General features: G+C 41.7%; 2 protein-coding genes across 3 annotated transcripts in view; one reads left to right on the top strand and one right to left on the bottom strand.

The window, feature by feature from the left end:
- Nucleotides 1-534: 534 nt before the first annotated feature.
- LOC118219723 (S-adenosylmethionine synthase-like) lies at nucleotides 535-16237 on the top strand. Its single transcript, XM_035403061.1, has 9 exons — nucleotides 535-851; nucleotides 4145-4222; nucleotides 4714-4836; nucleotides 6169-6281; nucleotides 6714-6857; nucleotides 9645-9863; nucleotides 11031-11213; nucleotides 12169-12302; nucleotides 12691-16237. The coding sequence occupies exons 1-9, from the start codon at nucleotides 761-763 to the stop codon at nucleotides 12791-12793; spliced, it is 1188 nt and encodes a 395-aa protein (XP_035258952.1). The 5' UTR covers nucleotides 535-760; the 3' UTR covers nucleotides 12794-16237.
- A 169-nt stretch (nucleotides 16238-16406) lies between these two features.
- LOC118221760 (transmembrane protein 150A-like) overlaps nucleotides 16407-21335 on the bottom strand; it is a 37891-nt gene continuing 32962 nt past the window's right edge. For both annotated transcript variants that reach the window (XM_035407126.1, XM_035407127.1), the window contains 2 exons: nucleotides 20044-20221; nucleotides 16407-19397 (listed from right to left, as the gene is read on the bottom strand). In XM_035407126.1, coding sequence (XP_035263017.1) covers nucleotides 19135-19397; nucleotides 20044-20221 — 441 coding nt within the window. In that variant the 3' untranslated portion in view covers nucleotides 16407-19134. The remainder of the gene's footprint in view (nucleotides 19398-20043; nucleotides 20222-21335) is intronic.

The following is a 21335-nucleotide window of genomic DNA, read 5'->3' on the forward strand; positions in this document are numbered from 1 at the left end:
GTAAATCAGATGAACTGCCATGGGCTCAGATCTCCTGTGGCTATGATGTGTGTTAAATTAGTATGTAGTTACATTGCTTACATTCAGTTAGGTGTGTTATAAGTGTGGTGTGGTAACTCGTGTGCTTACAGATTTCAGCATTCATCATGAAACACAGAACAACATATTGGTTTAGTCCAGTCATGACTATTATTACATGTATTTACTGGAATATGGATTTCAGTATGTACGTGTGTGACACCAAGCTAGTGATACAAATATAGAGAATAACCGATTGTCATAGAAGTATCCAAAGCCTATTCTCTCTGGCTTTGTTAAGGATCAAGCATGCCCAACCCCCATTCTCCCATTATAAGGGAGGGCACTGAGGTTGGGTCTCAGGTTAGCATTGGATTAGGAGGACAGCTCAATCAGTGAAGAGTTAACAGAAACTCACCTAAAAATTTTAATCCTCCCCCCTCCCTCCCCTGCTGGAATGGACTGTCCCATTGGTTCACATGACCTGTGTAGGATTCCCACCCTTCCATATATAGGAGTATGTTGTGTTTGGAGACCCCGCAGCCCCAGTTCAATAGACCGTTATCCCACCAGTGGGGAGCAGACAAGCCTCGCTGCTTCATAGAGACACACACGGGGGAAGTTTAGGTACGCCTCATTGTCTCGGCCTGCTTGCTGGAGGGACGGAGCGCATTCCTGTCCATTTGTTACGCCGCTTTTGTAGTTGTTCTTCGAACCGTGTCGAGCCAGCGGTCCCTGAGACATGAACGGTCCACCAAACGGCTGGTATGACTGCCTGAACGATGAGGGGGCTTTCATGTTCACCTCGGAGTCCGTCGGAGAGGGGCATCCAGGTGAGTGACGGAGGCTTTTCCTAACTCTCCACACCTCCCACTTCAGCCGCCTCAGAGAGATGGTCGTAGATAATTTGCCAACTGCAGTGGTGTTATGGAAGGCACAAAATTACAAACTGTCTTCTTGAATGGGATTGTACATAAACGCATTGTTTGATGCTGCAACACTGGGGCTAGGTGAGCTGAAATGTACTTGCAGGTGTTGTGCTGTTCCACAACTAGAAGTGCCTTAAAACTAGAAACGCAGTCTTCGAGCATAGCGGTGAACTGTGCTAGAATTGTGTTAGGGCAGAGCAGTAAGCAGAAACCCTCGCTGCTAGACCAGAAAGGTATGCCATTGACAGTCTTTGGCTCTCGGGGAAGCACGCCGTGCCCTTAGAGTAATGTTACAGTTACAGTGCGCGGAAGGCCAGTGGAGTACATCAGCCACTGCTGCATGCAACCACTGTGGGCCGAAACACGTGCTCCGCACACGTACACTCTCCCTCTTACAAACACACACGTGCTGTAAGCACGCACACACAAACACCTGCAGTGCCTCACACCCATTATATATGCACAGTGTCACCTGATGTGCTTATGGACATGCACATCTTTGATTTCTCTTATTACATCAGCAACATTGATAGGCATTTCCTTTTTTGCTTGAATGTATCTCTGAAACCTATCCATTGGAATTTATGCAACCATGCTGACATACATGCTTTAGGTCACAGAAAGGAACTGAGATGCGCTTCATGAAAAGGAATGTATTTTAAAACATTTTCACAGTGTGAAATCACACATCACTGATCCCTCATATAGAGTTCCAAAACAGAGGAGAGTAAAATAAATGAATGTTTGATGTGGGTTTGAGATTCTGGGCTCAAAGTTTAGCCTTTATAATGGACTTCCCATGCGAGCGGAGCCACAGCCACTACCTCGTTCTCTTTCTGATGTAACTTGGGCGAGCGTTGCCTCAGCAGCTGGCTGGAAGTGGGGTGTGACCACAGTTAGAATTACAGGGTGTTCGAACGGGGCAAGTGATACAGTGCATCTGAATAAGAGTAGAGTCAGTGGTAGGGAAATTGAATGGGAACAGAGGTTTGAAATGTTTAAATCTTCTACAAAGTTACAGTGCATTTGAACAGGAAAAGGATGAATTGAGGCAGTTACAGTGCATTTGAAAGGGAACAGTGAGAGAGTTTCCTTGCCTTTTAATGGCACCAAAGGCACAGTTCAGGACGTTTGACCGGGAGCAGAGATGGACCATCATTGAGCTGGTAAATATCTCTCAGATAGTGAAGACAAGAAGCTGTGGCTCCATGCGGCACATGCTACTGACATGTAGTCAGGGTAGCCAAGGTAGCACTGGGAGTCACTGTTTTCACTGTGTCTCTTCACTAATTTCAGTGTTGAGAAAATATCAAAACATACATACTGATGGTAAAACAGCCGTGTGAAAAGCTGATGGAAAGACTTCTCTGTGTTCTCTACGTAAGGGATCTCCTGCCCAGTGCTTCCCAATCCATATAGCTGGTTGTACCTTACTCATATATGTTTGACCAAAAACAATTTACACTATGCACAAAATGGTTGAGAGCATTAATGAACAATGATGTGTATTTTATAATGAAACTTTCCTGGAAATACAATACCTACTGCCCCTTCCCTGACCTCATGCCCTGGTCTCCATGTACTGGCAATCAACATCAAATGCAAGATGCAGTAACCTTTTGAGTGGATGCCCAGTGGTCATTTGTTCTTTATACACCTGGACATCCTATTGTAAATCCAAAGACCAATCTTTCTAGCTTTGAACATCCTTGAACTGGCTACATGCCACCTTTTTTTTAACATTGCTGAAACAACTTGCATTTACCTCCATGGTTTTTTTACTGGTTGCTCTTTACAGCTGATGATAAAAAGGGTAATATTATCTTTAGAAATATGGTAATGTTATGGTAAAAGTTTGCCACTTACTGCACCTGAAATTTTTCCTGCAGTGTGGTGATTATCACATAGTAGAGCAAAATGATTGCAGAGCCATAAAGTTAAGTTCTACCAGTGTGGCAGTGGCATGAGTGTCTCCCAAAAAGTTCCTCTGTTTCTTGTTGCTAGGAAATAATCCATTATCCAGTCAGAAGGATGATTATTACATATGGGAACTTTGGGATCATAAGGCATAATATTCTAGTATTGTTGCATAATACAAATCTGTTTGTTTTTCCTGGGTCCAAATCATTGATGGACAATAAACAAAATATGAATGTCTGGTTTCTAAACTGTGAAGAATCAAAAATAGTGTTTTAATATGACTACTAGTTTTATGTTGTCTCAGCAACTTAATGAGGACATCATTAGTATTCTTGTATCGTCATTATTATTGTATTGTCAGATCCAAACACTTTTCATGGATGGAAACCGGTGGTGTGATCCGTGTTTATAATTTATTGAGTAACATTTTCATTATAGCATGAGCACAGCCTTTTTGTATCAGCAATTGACATTGTTATTTTATGTTTCATATTTCAACAGAACATTTTCTTTTATAAATAGGTCAGAGACCTCTTGTCAGATACACATATATGGTCTGATGAAATAATCTTCCAGACACAGCCGCTGTGAACTGATATTGGCATGTTCTCAGAGGGAAGGGAGGCTATTCCTAGAATTAAAGCACTTGATATAAAATAAGTGTGCCGCACTGAAGGACTGGTGAAATGTTATCTTCAGTGCAGACCTAGGGGCCCGGCTATGCTGCTGTAGCATGCATCATTCCTAGGCTGTGTAAAAGGTCAGACGAGGAAACCAACCCTCCCCTCCCCCCACCCTATGAAATACATTCTGTCCTCCATTCATTCCAAATGTGTGCCATTTGACCACATGTACACACACTCACACCACAGTTGGGAGAGACAAAACAATATTAAAATCTTTTTTAAACTTCTAATAAAAGATCCAGAAATTGGCACATGGCCAATGTCGAAACCTAGTACGCTATATTTGATCTCTCCATCTCCATCTCTATCTCTAGTGAGTTATAATATACTGTAATATACCGTAATGTTGCTCTTTCAGTTACTTAATTTGAGCATAATGAAGTTAATGTTGCTCTTACAGACATTTTTTGGCACCATTTTTCACCACCTCTTGAACAGTTATATGGTAATCTTGCTTATTGTTTATCTTGATGTACGGCAAATAAAATATATTATATTATATTATATTATATTATATTATATTATATTATATTATATTATATTATATTATATTATATTAAATTATATTTCATCCTCCACTTTTTTTCCCAGACAAGATATGTGACCAGATCAGTGATGCGGTGCTTGATGCGCACTTGAAGCAGGACCCTGATGCCAAGGTGGCATGCGGTGAGTCCAAGAGGGATTCACTGTAATGCCTGCAGGGGGCAGCACTGAGTAACAGTGGGCTCTGAGTGGAAAGGTCAAGGGGTTTGTTTCCCATTTTGGGAGGCTACAATTGCATGTTTAATGTTTGTAAACTCAGATGCACTCTGTCACATTAAACGTGTAGAGAGATGCTGTGACTTTCTTCTGGAAAAAGAATCATTCAAGTAAATAAACAATATATATATAATCAATTTTATTAATTGTAACCATCATCAACATCATCATCATCATACAGTGGTATTAGAGGTTATTTTCATTTCAGACTTCTGTAGGAAGACTTCTTTTTAAGACTTCTTGTTATGCTGTGAACTACTACTTTCTCTTATTTGTCCCTGAAGATGTACATGAAAAAGAGCTGACCATTAGGTAACAGATACACGAGGCTGTTTTTAGACTGTTACGTGTGGCTTGTGTGCTGTTGGTATTGACACTGGAATCCGCCTCCTCCACAGAGACGGTGTGCAAGACCGGCATGGTGTTGCTCTGTGGAGAGATCACCTCCCGGGCCAACGTGGACTACCAGAAGGTGGTGAGGGACACCATCAAGCACATTGGCTATGACAACTCTGACAAAGGTACGGACGACAAGCCACCTCCAAATAGGCTTACACGTTTAAACTGAGGCTGAAAGTTTTTTGTCATTTGTTAATCTTATTTGTGAAATGGGTATCTCAGGCAGTGGGCACAAATTAGGCAGGGCTCTATCTCAAAGTCCCACTGCCTTATCACAGGAGTCCCCCAGGGATCTGTATTGGCCCCTCCTGTTTTCTCAATACATCAAATCTCATGGCTCAATAATTTTTTCACATGCCTTCTCCTACCACTGCTCTGCTGATAGCATGGTACTTTCCTTTCCACTGACAGGGGAACATATTGCCTCAAGTGTTGAAGCCATTTTTAATGCTGTCTCGATGTGGATGATTATTCAGGATCTCTAACTCTCTAAGTCTTGACAAAGCTAAGGTGCTTTGGACACAGTAAAATGTCCAGTCTAACAGAGTTTATATGAGTCCATTATGGACCACATGTACACTGTAAGAGTTCATTTAATATTGAACATATGATTTCTACCAGCTACATCCTCCCTTTCCAGGATCTATCTGTGACACTTGGTAATACGGCTGTGTTTGTATCCCAACCAAAGTCTTTGTATTTGGATAACAGAGAATATTACAACAGTTACTCAGAGCTGCTCATACTGCATATTCTCTAAAACATTCACAAAATCTGATCTTTCCTGCTGCCCAGATCATTATATTGGTCCTTGTACTGTCCTGAGCAGACTGCTACAACTCTTTCTTTGCTGGTCTCCATCCGGCCCATTCAGAATGCTGTTGCACACCTCGCTTATAATCAGCCAAAATACACAACATGCCTCTTCTTACCTGCAAACCATTATCAAACCTTACACTTCTGCCAGGCCACTCCTCCACATCAGCTTCATGCGTTTCTGTCCCTTCCCTCTCAATCACGTATCTTCTCTGTTCTGGCCTGGAATCATCCCTCATTATATTCACTGTCTTCCATGGCTTACCAGGCTCTTTGTGATTGCTGAGCTCACCAGTACTCTCTCTCTCTTCTCAAAGAGCATCCCTTCTCTTGATGTCTTAATATTTGATATTTGACTGTGAGGTATCTTTCTGTTAAATAAGCTAAATTAGTTTTACGGTTGACCAGATGGTCCTGTCTACATGGAAATGGGCACATAAACATAGAATAGCTCTTCTGGGGTCACAACAATGGGCTAGTGAGCAAGTTGAAGTGGTTTTGATCGAAGGTGGCGGTTGTTTGTCTATAATTCTGGGTTTCAGTTGGATAGGTCATAATGACTGACCTGTGGGTGGGTCAAAGTTAAGTGTGGCGCTGGGATTGAGCTATATATGGTTTTACCCCATCCTCACCTTCAGGCTTTGACTACAAGACCTGCAATGTGCTGGTGGCCCTGGAGCAGCAGTCCCCTGACATTGCCCAGGGGGTCCACATTGACCGGCACGAGGAAGACATTGGGGCTGGGGACCAGGTATAGCCACCTCTGATGGGATTCTATGTCGTTTTTTCAGTGTCGCCCAGCGGGTACTGGTGTGGTGGTATTTGATCAAAAGTCATGGGTGGGATCACAGCAAACTATATAATTTCAGTATATAAACAATCCTTCCCCCCAAGAAGATTAATGGAATATAATTAGTTAACTGTGGTATAAATTGGCCAGAGGCCATATTATGTACAAAACTGTGAAAATACTGCCTAATATATATTTTTCTCCCAGAACAACTTAAGGAAACAAATTGGACTTCCTGTTTACACAGGGAGGATGTCTGACAGCCTGGAATGTGTGTACTCTGGTTCAGATATCAGTAACATACGTCTAAACTGGTCAAAGCTGAGATCTGAGACCACGGTAAGTGAAAAGTGCTGGTGTTAATCTGGGACTGGGGTGTTCCCCTGTTGGCAGGGCCTGATGTTCGGCTACGCCACAGATGAGACCGAGGAGTGCATGCCTCTCACCATCGTTCTGGCGCACAAACTCAACGCTAAGATGGCTGAGTTGAGACGCAACGGAACCATCCCCTGGCTCCGCCCAGACTCCAAGACCCAGGTAGAGGCTAAAAAACACTCCTGGGGCGGGTTTAGTATCCATAACACTGTCGGGAAATTTGGGAATAGTTTGCTCACAAGCTAGCCGATTGCCTGAAAATGATTTTTCAGGACCATTTGAAGGTATTAAATGCTTTGCTCAAGGTTAAAAACAACACTGAAAAAAACATTTTGAATTGCAAGCCCAGTTCCTACCATTATACTGCTCTGCCACCCAACAAATCTGGAACTCTAGGACCAAGGTTGCCTATCCCTGCGCAGGGCCATATATTATTTATGTTGCTCAGTAGCAGCTGGCCCTTTTATTTCCTGAAGCAGCACTTTGTCATACCGCCATACTGGGTTTCATATGTGGATTCAGTACCATTTTGATCATGTACTATCTTGCTTATTGAATACTTTGCTGGTACCGGTACGCAATGAAGAAAAGGAACATGGATAGAACAAATTCTGTTGAGTCGGAACTCACCAGTGGTTGTCAACAACAGAACTTAATGAATTTTAACGATGTTTTGGGACTAGGCTGTGGGACTACATATGCTGACTTATTTCTAAATATATATGTGCTATAGTGTGACAAAGGAAGTGCAAGACTCTGTACCAGAGAAGGGGTTAAGGGCAGAGCAAAGCTCTGAAATTCTATTTATTGTACATTCTTCATAGAACATAATTAAGACTACGTGTTTGTCTCGAGAAATATTGGCCGAAGTCGCAGAGCAGTCATGGCAAACTTGTTGAAAATCACGAAAAACTGAAAAAAGCAGAAGAAATCGGCTTCAAAAAAACATTTATTTATTAAATCATTAATAGATCTCATGTGCAGCAATGGGAAACTGTTGAAATAACATGTTCAACTGTAGCAACAGTAACACGAGTAATGGGCTTCTAAGAACAAGTAGCCTACAAGTGAAATATATTGATAAGCTGGTGCATTTAATTGCTTAATTTGATTCATTGCAGAAAGAAAGAACATTCTGTTTTGCCTTTAATTTACCAAACCATTGTTCAAAATCACACATACTCAAATTGCATTACTGAAATAAAACATGGTTACTGTGTGTTTGTTCTGATCTCTTTAAAGTTTGTTTTGGTACACCATGTTGTACATTGCTAGATATAAACATTGTTGACTGGAGACATCAAGCGTCTGATTCCAAGGACAGTAATCTTGATCCCAGAACATTCCATAATCTGTATACTTTGTAGCACTTTTTTCTTCCAGCATTTGGTAATATTGATACAAATAACACTGTAGGCTACATTAAGGTTGACAATTACCATCTAAAACTGCCAAAAAATCACAGAGGAAATTGTGGGAACGACAAAAAAATGGGTTAAGCCATGGAACTGCCAAAAAAATGGCAAAAATCACAGTATCTCTGACACCCCGTACTTCCTTGACACCCAGCCTTTAAACATGGCTAATATGGTTTCCAGTTCATTTCCTGAATTGACTGAATTGAAATGGAAATGACCCCAATCCAGGTCAATGCATCACTGCCTGTAAACCCTACAAACTAACAGACAAATGAATAATGAATCATCAGGAACCAGCAATTTAATAATTAAGGACCCATGTGTTAGGTTGGGATTCCCACCAGCAGGCAGAATATTTCCATTGCATGGTGGAATTAGAACACCAGAATTACTTACCGAACCAATTTAAGTGCAGAGAAAAAAAAACGTTGAGGAAAACTAGAGGAATCATTATTCAAACTAGGTCAAATGCAATATATAGGTTGTTATCCCCACCTTAAAATTGAGGACATTCCTGAGTGCTCAGACTTGAACTGCCCCGCCTCCTGCACCTCCCACTTCTACCGCATCCCAATTGGTTGAATGTCCTGACGTCAAGGCCAAGGGCACTATGTTCAAGTATATATTTTCCAAGCCCATTGACATGACACAAGGTCATGATGTTGACACTGAAATCAATTTATTTTAAATGAATGAATGTAATGTGCTTTGACATACATTAATTTAGTTCTGGTCAGGGAAAACTCCTAGATAACTATGCTAAGCCCTCCACATGGGCATAGACAGTGATATTAGCTTGTTCTGAAGTCATGAGCACATACTTTGTGGGGTAGTGACCTCTTTTTAATGACCTCCCACCCCAGCCCCTCCCCCTCCAGCAGGCTGGTAATTGGTGGGGTTGTGTGGAGACCATCCACCTGTCACTCCTCCCTGGCCTTTGGAAAGGCTCCGGCACTTAACTTAGGCTTCAAGATGGAAACTGAAACCATGGAATGCTATTTTGGAGTTCCTACGATCCTTTCAGATTGCTTGACAGCAAGCTGGCAAGTGGAGGTGATGGAAACTATTTGGTGATGGTTTGTGACTTGTTCTAATAAAGGTAAAATAAGTAGTAAATAACGTAATAAATAAATCTGGCCCACAGTATGAGAGTGTGCCTCTTGCAGCTATCTATCTATCTGTCTATCTGTCTGTCAAAACACCTCTCTTTGTCACCCATGTTGAACATTCTGCACGAAGGAAAACAAGCACTGCTGACAACATCCACCACCCACTGCGTGACGTGTTTTAAATGGCTACCTTCCAAGCAGTGCTACTGCTGTCCCTGATGGGCACTTCAAGAACATCTTTGTGGCTGAACAGATGCCATTTATATAATCCTGTCATGTGTAATGGAATAGGCGTTTGGCTGGTACAGAATTCCTGGGTCTGTTCTCTGCACATCAACAGAAAAATAACTTGGATATTATAAATGTCTTTGTGTGAGGACAGCAATTCAATTCTGAACCCGCCTACTCCTCCCTGCTCCCAGGTGACCGTGTACTACACCCAAGAGAGCGGCGCGGTGATTCCGAGGCGCGTGCACACGGTGGTGATCTCGGTGCAGCACGACGACCACGTCACTCTGGAGGAACAGAAGCAGATCCTGAAGGAGAAGGTCATCAAGGCCGTGGTGCCGGCCAAGTACCTGGATGAAAACACCATCTACCACCTGCAGCCCAGCGGCCGCTTCGTCATCGGGGGACCCCAGGTGACTCCCCTCAAATGCCCGCACCCACACACACACCCAACACACATTCTCACCTGACTTGTCCTCTATACCTTGGCATTCTGGTCAAAGTTGGCTTCTCGTCTCTATGAAGGGTAGCTACTGCAGTACGTAAGACATTCAATTAAGAAACAAAGAACAGTGGCATTCAAGAATGCCTTCACCAGCACTACATACACATTAATAAGCATCAAATGACATATTAGCATAAATTCCTTAAACGCAGTCTTTTTTTGGAATGCTGCCTAAATTTAGATTTTTTTTGTTCCTGTACAATAATATGAAAAGTAAAAATGAAGCCATTAGTATGTAGAAACTTGTTGGCAACAGAGGAAGTGCCTACTATGAGAGAGAGGGCAGCATCACTCCCTGGTGATGGGAGAGTAATGCTGCATTCAGGCAATGATGTTGAAAAAGCCGTACCTGCCAGTGTTGTGGGATGACAGTCAACTGCAAAGGGATGAAAGTCAGCTGCTTTGGTTGCCCAAAATACATGAGGATAGATGCCTACTTTTTGTCATGGTAATTGAAATAAACACACCTTCCAGTAGGCTCTGGAGTCTCCACATGTTGCTAAGACTCAGTGGGTCAATTACAGTGTGCTTAGCTGGAGTTTAAGCCTCAGGTTTTAACCTCTTGACCACAGAGCTACGTTTCAACTGGAACAGCTAATCCTTACTCCACAGCTTTGGAACGCTGCTCCATTTGTAATGGAGTTCTGTGGTCTAGAGGTTCAAACCTCAGGTGTAAACTCCAGCTCAGGACACTGCGATTGACCCCATGATTCAAATAAATGAATCAACACCCAGTTTGTCATCATTACTGTGGCATTCGGGAAAAGTTGTTCAAATGGGTATGGCATGCTTTGTCTGCTGCTACAGGAATCTCTGTCTGTTGCCACAACAAGTCCGCTCACCACATTGTTGGCAGTGTTTGTTGTTGTTCTTAAGATAAATTTCCGGTTTGCCGTCTAACGTCTGTCATCACTGTCTGAATGGAGCATTAGGCTTCACAAGCCCCAAAATAGGCGAAGTACCCAAGTGAGTATCAATGACTCGCTGATTTTAACAAGTAACAGTGGGAACCATGAAGGGGTTTCCCTTTCCACTACGTTTCGGTCGTTTCTCATTCTGCTGTGCCTCCTGACAGGGTGACGCTGGCGTGACTGGCAGGAAGATCATAGTGGACACCTATGGTGGATGGGGGGCCCACGGTGGGGGGGCCTTTTCTGGGAAGGACTACACCAAGGTGGACCGCTCTGCTGCCTACGCCGCCCGCTGGGTGGCTAAGTCCCTGGTCAAAGCCAAGCTGTGCAGGAGGGTCCTGGTACAGGTGAGGAATCCCTTTTGTCATTGTTGCCATGGACATGTTGGCTGGGGGCCTCTCATTCTCTACGACCACTAGTATATCCTTCTTTCTGGTTGGGTGGACTCTGCCTCACGTGTCCAATTGCCATGTGGACAAGCTCTGTCCAGGCACTTTGTGAAAAGTAGTTAGCTGAGGGTGCTAATTCAGCCAAAATGTGTTTGCTTGATCCATGCACTGATTGAAGGATGCTTTGGCTGATTGACTGATTGAGAGATGCCCTGATTGTGACAGGTCATTATGTTCCATGCTCCTTTGACATGAGCTGTCATATTGCTCTTTCTGCTTGCTTTTGACAAACTGCTGTTTCTCAGAGAGCAAATGCCCCATGAATGCTAACATGGAGGGAGATACTCCTTAGTTTGTGACTTCTTTATACTGATAGGACTTCAGTGATGTATTCTTTAGTCAATTTTTTTGAATGGCTGTTTTTTAAAACATCACAGTGGCAAATACAGATGGATGTAAAATCTGAACACCAGCAACCTGAAAACTTTTAACACCTGCTTAACCTTTTAGCACACACAACAATTCAACCAATAACATAACAATGATCGGTCATGGCATTTGTTTTACACCAATCATTGGTTATGTTATTCGTTTTTCATGTGCTAAAAAGTTTTGAACCTGCTAAAGGTCTTAGCAAATCAGGCCCCAAAAGTTCTTTGCATTGACTAGTTATGAGTGACATTAGTGAAACTGTGGTGAAATATAATTACTTTTGCTGCTCTTTAAGGTTTAATGTGCGTTATTGGAGCTATAGTTTCATAAAACCAATCATAAGGTTTTATAGAGACCAACATATGTGGTTGATTGACAGCACATTGTTACTCCATCCATTATGGGGTTGATGATTTTTCACCCTACCACCACTACAAAATAGCAAAGAAGGAGGATCCATTTTCCATTTTTTTGTGTTCAGGTGGCCTACGCTATTGGAGTGGCACACCCGCTGTCCATCTCCATTTTCACCTACAGTTCTTCCCAGAGAAACGAGAAAGAGCTTCTGCAGATTGTCAACAAGAACTTTGACCTCCGACCTGGGGTTATTGTCAGGTAAGCCCTCCAATGACAGGAAGATCATGAGGAAATGAGGAATGAGGAAAGGAATATTTGATAGGGACTATTTCAACTCAGTTTAAGAGTACAGAGCCACAGGGCAGCATATTCATTTGCAAACAAGTCTTACCATTAGTACTGCACATTACTTAGAAGATATGTTCTCACTGAGAATGTAAGCAGTTTAAGAATAAATCCATGATCACTTATCTATGACCACTTGTCCAGATCCCATCCATTCTGTTAGAGCTATGGCATAGATTCTTGAGGGCCAAACCTACTGCTCCTACAGTGAATGAACGGACGTGTGCTGACAGTGATCGCTCCACTTGTATACCATATTCCTTCTGATAGACTGAACTGATTGTTTTGTGTGTATTCTCAGGGATCTGGACCTCAAGAGACCAATCTACCAGAACACGGCATGCTATGGCCATTTCGGCAGGAAGGAGTTCCCCTGGGAGGTGGCCAAGAACCTTAACTACTAGCGTGTGTTGGCGAGGGTGTTGACACCGTCAGCTGTCCCACGCTGCTGCGACGCAGAGGAGAGGGGCGGGCAGCTGTGAGCGTCTGTGAAAAACAACCCTCAAACATTTCGGTATTGAGGGGAGGGGGGGTGACGCTGGCTGTGATTTAACACCCCCCCCTCCACCTCCTAACCCACAAATCACATCTCCCAGACTTTCAATCTGCTCCAAAGTAAAGGTGACTGTACTGGTGCTGCTTCTGTGTTTATGCAGAGTGCCTTTAACGGTAGCAGAAATGAAGAAAAGGCATTTATGCTCAGGAAAAGTGCAAGGCCTTAAATAGGATCCTGTTCCAGTGTTTGCCCCTTCTGCGTATGGCTATATAGTGTGTCAGAGTCTTACATGTGCTTGAATATTCAGATATGATTCATTTTAATCGAACACCCATGGCTAGTTTTGACCAACCAAAACCAAGCCATTCAGCATTTATTTATAATGTTGCGGGATTTACTTAAACATTCATTCCAAAACAATAACCTGTGTGGTTTTATAAGCATGCAGTTGTGTAGAACATATTATGTGATCCACCTAAAACCCAGACCGTTTTCACTTCATGCTTTCAGTCACTGTCGAATGTCGATTTGTGTGAATTTTGTTTTAAAAAGTACACGCCTGTCTGTCTTGGGTCAGATTACAGACCTCTAATAATGATTGCAGCGACTCTGTGTAAATGGTGGGTCCTAATCCAGACTCAGCTTTGCTCAGGTTCCACCTATGTGCAGGCACATTTCCTTACACAGCCATGGTAAATGAGGTGATAAATCAGGTCTTAATTCAGCACGTAATTCAACACTAAAATGCATTCAGATAGCTTTAAGGCTAATCAGGGGTGCACTTAAAGGGAAATTTATAAATTGGTATGATCTATCTTACCCCTAGAATTTGGGAGGGGGAGTGGGCTTGTATTTCAAGTGTCAACTTGACATGATGTCATTCAGGATATAATTCCTCTTCGTACCATTTCAAGGGAAACTAAACCCAAAGGCAAAACTTTACCTGATTATTGTAAGGTTAATAAATCATTTTTCTTGGTTGTGATATGCTATAGTATTACGTGGAATCTTACAGCATCCTGCATCAGAGACACTCCACTACATTGAATTGGTTTTTTTTTTTTTTTTTGAAAGAGCAGATATATGGACAATTAATGTGTTGCAAATGTAAGTGGACAGATTGATTTACCACAAAAATAGTTTATAGACAGTAGAATAGACCGTTTAGACAGTTTCCATTTTGGTTTAGTCACACAAGCATTATTATAAAAAGTATCCATGTAGTGTTTATCTTGCATTACACTTTCAAGCAAGATGTAAAAAATCTTAGCATAGACTCATAGGCCACTGGGATGGGAGAGTGAAGCTTTAACTCCTGAATGAGGGAAGCTATCAAGAGTAACTGATTACTCACGGCTTTGGACCAATTATGTTTTGCTATATAAAGCAACATCCCTTTGATTGGTTCTCTTGAGTTGGTGATTGACAAATCAGTGTAGCTCCACCCAGTACAGATCTCACAAAGCTTTGCTTTCTCATCTGTAACTTTAACATCAAGCTGCAAGAAATGACCAAAACATTTTTATATTGAAACTACAAAAAAGTTCAGTGGCATGCCTGCCTGAAAAATGTATTCCAAAGATCTGGAAATGTTTTATATCCTAACAGTGATTCATTCTGAGAAAGCAACATGGGCTATATTTGTGGTGTCATAGGAAGTTCCATTTGTTTACAAAAAGCAACAAAAACCAAAAAATTATATTTATTTTTTTTAACTTTTTAACTTTTTTAAAAATATGAAAATCTGGGAGTGAAAATGTAGTTAGTTTCCTTGCATGTTCTGTTGATAGTAGTGTTGTTTGCAGTGTTTTGAGTAAATACTCTTGGTGTGAATTTTCATCTCATTGTACATAGTCATTTAGTGTGAGTGATTTTGAACTACCGGCTTGCAGAGTGATCTTCCTCTTTTACCAACAGGGCCATGCACCACAGATCCATGCACTCTAGGTGCTTTTCCCTTGTCACAGAAAATATACAGGCTCGGTAATTCATTGAGTCCTCTATTGAACTGAGAAGCTATTAACTAACAATCACACACAATAGGGATCCCCAGGACCAGAGCTCAGAAGTGCCAAAGATGTACCGTTTGTAGTGTATCATTTCGAGGGGTCCCTAATCTTGGTTTCTGGAGAGCCGTAGGGTGTGCTGGGTTCCATTGTTAACATTTTATTAGTCGAAGAAGTTGATTACACAGTTATATCACATCCCCTGGTGTCATGTATCTAAACCAGTAGCTTTTTTAAAGCAACAAAGCAAAATCTATAGATGCTATGGCTCTCCGTGACCAGGGCTGGGGAGCTTAAGCTGTGGTTTGATGCATTTCTGGCCAATAACCAGTTAACTGATTTGAGGCATCAAAGTTGCTTAAAAGTTATTATTTACTATTAAGACTACCATTACTATTTATTATCAAGAGAGACAGTAACTGTAAGTCTTATGTTTTAAAGAAGAAGACAAAAAAGCTCATTCAAATTTCTCCGCCGACACTTTAGAGCGAGGTATATACTGTTCAACCTTTATTTCAGTGTGTATGAAATACAAGCTTGTATGGCATTCATTTGTATACCTTACTTTTACTGCTGAAAGCCTACATTAAATCAACTCTATGGATTTCTTCTAAAAAGACTGCCATCATCATGTAACGTCCCACTCTGTCTAGACAAGACTGCCCCCTTGGGGAAACCCCAGAAAAAGACTCTCAAACCACAGATAAAGAATTACTAGATATGGTTAAAGATGATTGGTTGAAACAGCCAGACATTCTAGAGTCACAGCAGCTTAAGTGTTCCAGATAAAGAATGGAATGGCATTTGAGCCAATATAAAGGCTCTAATTTGACCACATCCCACACTGAAGGATTCAACCTTGGCACACATTTAATGGGTGAATAATAAGAGCAGCCAATAGCAAACTGGGGCAATTGCAGTGTGCTTAGCGGGAGCTAAAACCTCAGGTTTAAACCTTCAGGCTACAGAACTGCATTTCAACTGGAACATCTATCCAAAGATGTGGAATAAGCATTAGCTGTTCCGGTTGCACTGCAGTTCTGTAGTCTTGAGGTTTAATCCTGTGGTTTAAATTTCAGCTAATTGCAAACTGCGATTGTCCCATTGTTTCTACCTGCCAGGCCGTTGCTTTTGTCTATGGTGAAGAGAGCCGTGGGAAAGGTTTGACACCTGTGAGTGAAAAAGTGGAAAAATTTCTCCTGTGGGAGGGGGGCAGAGATGTTACTACTCATTTTATTCTCCCTTTCCTTTCTCTTCTGTCCTTTCAGTAGATCATGCTGATAGGTCTGAGAGGAAGATGCTGATAATGTAAATAATCTGTTGGAAATAAAAATTTTATCGAAAAATCGTTTCCTGTTGTCTTTCTCTCCATTTCCCATTTCATAGCCACACTGTAATGTGTGCAATGGTAAAACTACACTGAAGGAATAAGATTAATACAAGCAGATGGGGAAAGGACAATGCTTGAGTAAATCGTAAACTGTAGCCAGTGGCATGCTAAGAAATCCAATACAATTGTTTTTTTTTTTCAAAATCTGCTTTTAATAGTTGAACACAACATCTATTCATTTTTTTTGAACATTTAAAACAGATGTAGATGAAACAATAAACATACAGTAACACATTTGGTCTTTGGTCTCGTTTTTATATAAAAAAAGAGATAAAATAAAGGCACTGGTTTTCATGGTGACTGGCTTTACTGCTGCTATTAAACTGAGAAATGATCAAATACCTTTTCTCACTGAATGTTGTTTCAAAACTAACTCTGCCTTCATTTCCTTGACAGAACCGTATATTGGTTCACTTGCAGAGGAGATGAGCCAAAAAAAGAAAGAACAGAAAAAGTCGACCTTTCACGTAGCATGTAGTCATTGCTTATAGGAAGAACACAGTAACATAACATGCTCACCAATAAAGGTAATACGGAACCCACAAACAGCCCTTAAACAACGATTAAACCGCCCATAAAATATACAAAGTAACTCTGAACATGCAACATAAAAAAGGACTGACATCAAAGAGCTGGTAAAGGGATATTCCTGAGATGCGATCATAAATGAAAAATGAGTATTGTACCCATTAATGCAGGACCACTTACAGTGGCTACATTAGCAATAACTGGAATCATGGATTCGTGGTACATCAACACCCCTGTATGAACTATTGAAGACATGTAGATACAGAGTTAAAGCAATGTTTTCCGTGTGAGGAAAACTCAAAGGTTTCTCATTGGTCTGAAGAGCCATTTTTTATCTCAAAGTAAATGCAGGTTGAAATCCTGTTCTTTGGTTAGTCTACTAAGGTAAAGAGACTATATAAATGACAGAACTAAATCAATAAAGAATTTGTTAATAGCCCAAATAATTGTTTAATAGGGATGCTTTCTTACACAATGTCTCATTTTGGGGGCGTGCAATTATGAAGTAAAGACAGTTCTGCTGCAATTACACTTTGAGAGAAAAGAAAATTGGGCCCTTGAACAAAAGTCTCCACTTGTCTGTGTGGCAGGCTTTGAGAACTGTTGTGCATTTTTTCATTCATAATACAGAGGTGGGAGATAAAGTAATAGGGTTTAATTACCAGACTGAGTGGGGAAATTATAGTTTTGCATTTTCTTGGGACTGACTGATCAAAATGTTTAACACTGTCATTTTCAAGAACACAAAATGCAGGGTAATCTTTTAATGAGGCAAGCAAAATTGTGAACACAAATTCAGTTACGTCCCACTGTGCAATACCATCTTTCTGTAAACCTTGTAATTGCATTTTTTGCTTCTTTGTTTGTTTTACAAAAGAAAAGTGTTAAATGCAGCTTTCTTTGCATAGATTATTTGGTTGTCTTATTGACAGAGAAGCTGATTAAAAGGCCAATCATATCTGTGAGGACATAACGTGTACAATGGATAAATTACAAAAATAATGTTGCAGCAAATGGAAAAAATAACATCTGTAGTAAAACATTTAAAAAAAAAAAAAAAGCATACATTTCCCTTTGGTTTCTCTTGAAAACAGCAAGAAAACCTCTTTTCAAATAACTTTAAAATGTAGAAGAAGAAAACAGAAATGCACCCACAGCAAGGGGTGCACCTTCCCATACTGTATTAATGCCCACGGGAAATATAAACGAATGTCTCTTGGATATATCTCAAAATAAAAATATTTCTATGTGTGAAAATCTACAAAGGAATTAATACTTCTGTAAAGAGAGCATTTTATTAGAACCCTGATGAAAAATGTGTGGCAAGGATGTCCATATAAAGTGGTGTTGAGTTTGTATTCTCTATCTGATGATTTGGTTTGAGCATTTGAGAGCCCCTGGTAAGTTTCTCCACTGATAGAAAAACAGACCATTCTAGAAAGACTGAGTCTCCACTGCCTTTGGTAATCAGCTGTTCAATGGCTGATATCCAGCCTAAGCTGTTTTTTCCCCAACACTGCTACCATTGAGCATTTAAAGATCAATATGTCACTATGTAGCAGAAAATACTTAATTTATAAAGTAAGATATCAACAAAAATGCATGGGTAATGTGTAAATGATTTACAGCAATTTTTCTTTTGACAAATGCAACAGAGCAATTGTAAGCCATTACAAGTGACTAGCATTTGATCGATTTAGAATATTGCATGCATGTGTTATTTTGGTCCATTGTTGGTGCATTGATTAGGATGACATCACCACTCTTTGACTGGACAAACAATTAAATACTAAAGGCAGCAGGGAAGGTAGGCACTTGAGATTTTCATAACATGTCTTTCAACAATTTATACAGTGTAACAATTCCCTTACTCCTGTTTGCGTCCTCGTGTGTGAGTCACGTGCACATGCGCAGTACTGTGTTTTAACTGCCAGAGTGATGTAAGGCTTCGGGTCACAAATGCTCTCACGGCTACGGTGATTCCCAGAACCCTCCTTGTCTGTGAGCACTGGCAGCACACTGATGACATCAACATCTGTGAAGTATTTGGTCTAATATTCACCACATAGGGGTGTACAGTTTTGGAACCCCTTTCGGTGGGTGGGTGGGGGTGGGGGGAGGGGGGCAGTGTTGGAGGGGGCCTTTAGTGTCTTATCATTGTGCAAAAATGAGGCAGGGCATCCTCCAGATGTGTGGGGGTCCTCTGTAGCTTTGGCAGGGGGCCACAATGGGTTCCCGTTTTCCTACCTTGGAATACTCTGCTAATGCCCAATCTGGGCCCGTGAGTGATTGCTGAGGCCGGGCCTGTGGCCCCTTTGAGGTCCCCTACAGCATAGCTATGCCCTCAGGTGTGTGTTGGAGGTGTACGGGACCCCCTATTGCCTCCGCCTTGTGCCCGCTGCCGCCACGGGACAGGCCCCGTTGGGCCCCCGCGCCCCTGGCCAGCACCATCAGCGTTTCGCAGGACACGCCCCCAAACTCGAAGGCAAAGGTCCCGTAGAAGAGCATGATGATGATGCAGAAGACCCACTCGAAGATGGCCGAGGCGTGCTGCAGCAAAAAGCTCTCCTGGGCAAAGAAGACGCCACCTGGTGGACGGGAGGTTAAGGAGCGTGGCCATGACATGGCTGGATGGCAGAAGGGAATACTGTAAAACGTACACTTATATAGACACATACAGTGGTCTCCCTTTAAGAAAGCTGTCAATTAACACTTAAACCTGAGATTTAAGTGCTATAAGTTAAAAGCTCATAAGTCAGTAGATGCAAAAGCCAACAGTTTTAGTAAAGTACTTAAATATAAGCAAACAGAAAATGCTCACATTGGCTTATGCCTACACTCAGGTTTGCAGCCTCAGTCAGCATGTAGGTTTAAGTTGAGTCACTCCGTCCTGAGCTAGATTTCTTTGTGCACCTACTAAAACCAATTAAATTTCACTTGTTGTTCCAATGCTGTGTCCATAATCTACTTTAACTCTGAATGTACAGCTGTGTTTTCACCAGCAGGGGGAGCTATAATCATATACAGTTTGTACATGTCATTCCAAGAAGGTCTCAGACACTGAGGTCAGCCAGACTACTGTCTGCCTCTGACATCAACCACATCAGTTTGCAATCTGTTTGAAGGAAACCCAGACACATCCGCATACTCAAACACACACACATGCATGCACACACACTCCACATGCACACACACACACACACACACACACACACACGCAGGCTGAAAGGATACTGAGCACCAGGGAGACGAAGGCCAGCAGTGTCATGGCCAGCCGCAGGTGACCCACGCAGTACTCGCCCTGCGTCTTGGCCAGGCGGTAAGTGAGCGCAGACTGCAGGCACACGAACAGCATGCTGGTGGGGAATGCCACCCCCGCGCCCACATAGTGCAGGATCTTGGCGTAGTCCACCTGCAAGAGAAGGCAACGGGTCCGACCCAATGAGTTACCCCGGCAACGGCTTAACCAACACAGCCACAGTCATACAGTGATCCGTCCATGTTTAAGATATAATAGCACATATGATATGTTATGAATATGATATGACATGATATACAGCCAGAGACCCAGCTAGATGCAAGCATGTGGACATAACAGGTAGCGGTACAGGGCCCCAAGTATGGTGGCAGTTTCCACAAATGCATCCCAGTGTGCAATTCTGATACAAGGCATTAGATTCCAGTACTTCTGGTCAGACAGACAGAAAGACAATTCTGTCCAAACAGGGACACGATAGCTGGTACCTCCCCTTTCCGATTCATGTGAAATTTGATTTGTTGATTTGTTTCTGTTCTTGTTGTTGGGTTCTGACATTTGTTGATTTGTTTTGACAAATGTTGCTTTAATTTTTGCTGTTGTGTTCTTTAAGTTGCGAGTATGTTTCATGAAATGCGGTTGTGTTTTCTTTGCTGTTAATGTGTTTTGCAACATGTTGTATTTTTGTGTTATTATTTTGTTTTGCAAAATGCTGTTGTGTTTCTAAGTGGTTGATGTGTTTTCTGAGTTATTAATGTATTTGATTTTTTTGTGTTTGCTGATTTGTTATCCTGTCTTGTCCTTCACGGTCACCATACCCAAGAGTACACATGCTCTAAACGCACAGCAAACAGGGAACATTCCAAACTACCCCAGAAAGACCAAGCAAGCAAACTGTTACAGCACTGACGCAAGGAACACCCACACGACGTGCATGAACAATACAAGGACACAGATTTCCCAGTATCTTCACATTTCAGGACACACGCTATCACATGAATCAATGATAATGGAATATCCAACAAGAGAATCTGACTCTCGCAGTACACTGCAGATATGACTGAATTACAATGTATGATTATAAACAAAACAAGTTCATACCCGTGCCAAGACCCGTGCCAGGAGGAAGCAACATTTCTACAACTATTTCCTTTATCCTCAGCTAAGATCATCCTAATTGGTATGGTGCCCAATTATGACATCACAATGCCTGGCAGAGGAGGACACTCCTTGAAATCACTGTAACTTTTTGTTGCCAGGATAAGAAAAG

The sequence above is a fragment of the Anguilla anguilla genome, chromosome 2 (assembly GCF_013347855.1).
Source record: "Anguilla anguilla isolate fAngAng1 chromosome 2, fAngAng1.pri, whole genome shotgun sequence".
NCBI classification, from domain to species: Eukaryota; Metazoa; Chordata; class Actinopteri; order Anguilliformes; family Anguillidae; genus Anguilla; species Anguilla anguilla.